Consider the following 1,187-nt stretch of genomic DNA (forward strand, 5'->3'; position numbering starts at 1 on the left):
CCCCCCCCCCCCCAGAGACAAGGGTCGAGGCAGGCAGCAGGGGGAGGAGAGGGACACATCCCAGAGTCCCACAGGCAGTCGTGACACTCCTTCAGCTTGTGACAACCCCTCCCTTGTTCTTACCTACACCCTCCACCTCGGTGCCCCTCCGTTGTCCTGGGACATCCATCCCTCACCATTAACTCCCACCTCCTCCAGGAAGGCTGCTCTGACCATGCCAGCCCCGGGGGCCTCCCTGCTCTGAGCCTGGGCCTTGTCATCTCCGTCTGGGACGTGTCCTGCTGCATGCAACCGAGTGCTAGGTCTTTCCTCCTCCAAGAGGGCATTTTTATACCACACACAAGGCCTAGCAGGCACCCCGTAAGCGCTGGTTAATTTGGACCCCACGGCGGGGATGTCTGCCCTATGTTGGCTGCACAGAGGGCACTAATCCCCATCAGGATGGGGAGGCAGGTGCGTGAATGCCTGTCACAGAGCTGGGCACCCACAAGCCACGGGGAAAGCAGAACAGGTGTGCAGCCGGGCCAGGGTGACCGCTGTCAGGGCCTCCAGCTGCCTGTGACACAGGGACCCACGTCTACCGAGGCCCACGAAGGAAATCAAAGGTCCCAGGTGACCAACAGTGGCCTGTGCGCCAGCCAGGGTGGCCCCAGGAGTGGTGAGATTGATTCCTGAACAACAGGGTGTTTCCGGCTCAGGGACGCAGGGCTGCATGGGGTGCAGAATGGCAGAAGGGAACAGTTTGGGGACTCACCAGGTCTGCAGGAGAACCTGAAAAGGAAGCACGGGAGGTGTCAGCGGACAAGCCACCAGCAGCGAGGCCCCGGGGAGGGGGCTGCTCCCACCCACGTGAGCACAGCCGGCGACCACGAGTGTCTCTTAATAACTTCTGCTGGCACATTCAGAGCGCTGGCTGTAGGGTCCCCTGGGAACACAGACTGGCAAACGGGTTTCCTGCCTGGGCTGACTCCACTCCAAGGGCAGCAGCTGCCCCAAATCTCTGGTGGAACGTGGGCTCAAAGGCAAACTTCGCACGCCTGATTAGGGAGGCCTGCCATGGGCAGGTGACAAGAGGCATCAGGACACACACCGTGTATCTGCCAGCACGCTCACTCATGGACACGGGGCACCTCTGCTTGCCAGATGTTCCAAAGATTCTTCCTGCCTGCCTCGGGGTGCCCCGGGGG

At 61.7% G+C, this 1,187-nt stretch overlaps 1 protein-coding gene across 1 annotated transcript in view; it reads right to left on the reverse strand.

The window, feature by feature from the left end:
• Positions 1-1,187, reverse strand: part of VAV2 (vav guanine nucleotide exchange factor 2) — a 175,343-nt gene that overhangs the window by 15,142 nt on the left and 159,014 nt on the right. The window contains exon 18 of the mRNA XM_040632153.1: positions 755-771. Within this exon, the coding sequence (XP_040488087.1) occupies positions 755-771 (17 nt within the window). The remainder of the gene's footprint in view (positions 1-754; positions 772-1,187) is intronic.

This window comes from Ursus maritimus, unplaced genomic scaffold, assembly GCF_017311325.1.
Source record: "Ursus maritimus isolate PB19 unplaced genomic scaffold, ASM1731132v1 scaffold_17, whole genome shotgun sequence".
NCBI classification, from domain to species: domain Eukaryota; kingdom Metazoa; phylum Chordata; class Mammalia; order Carnivora; family Ursidae; genus Ursus; species Ursus maritimus.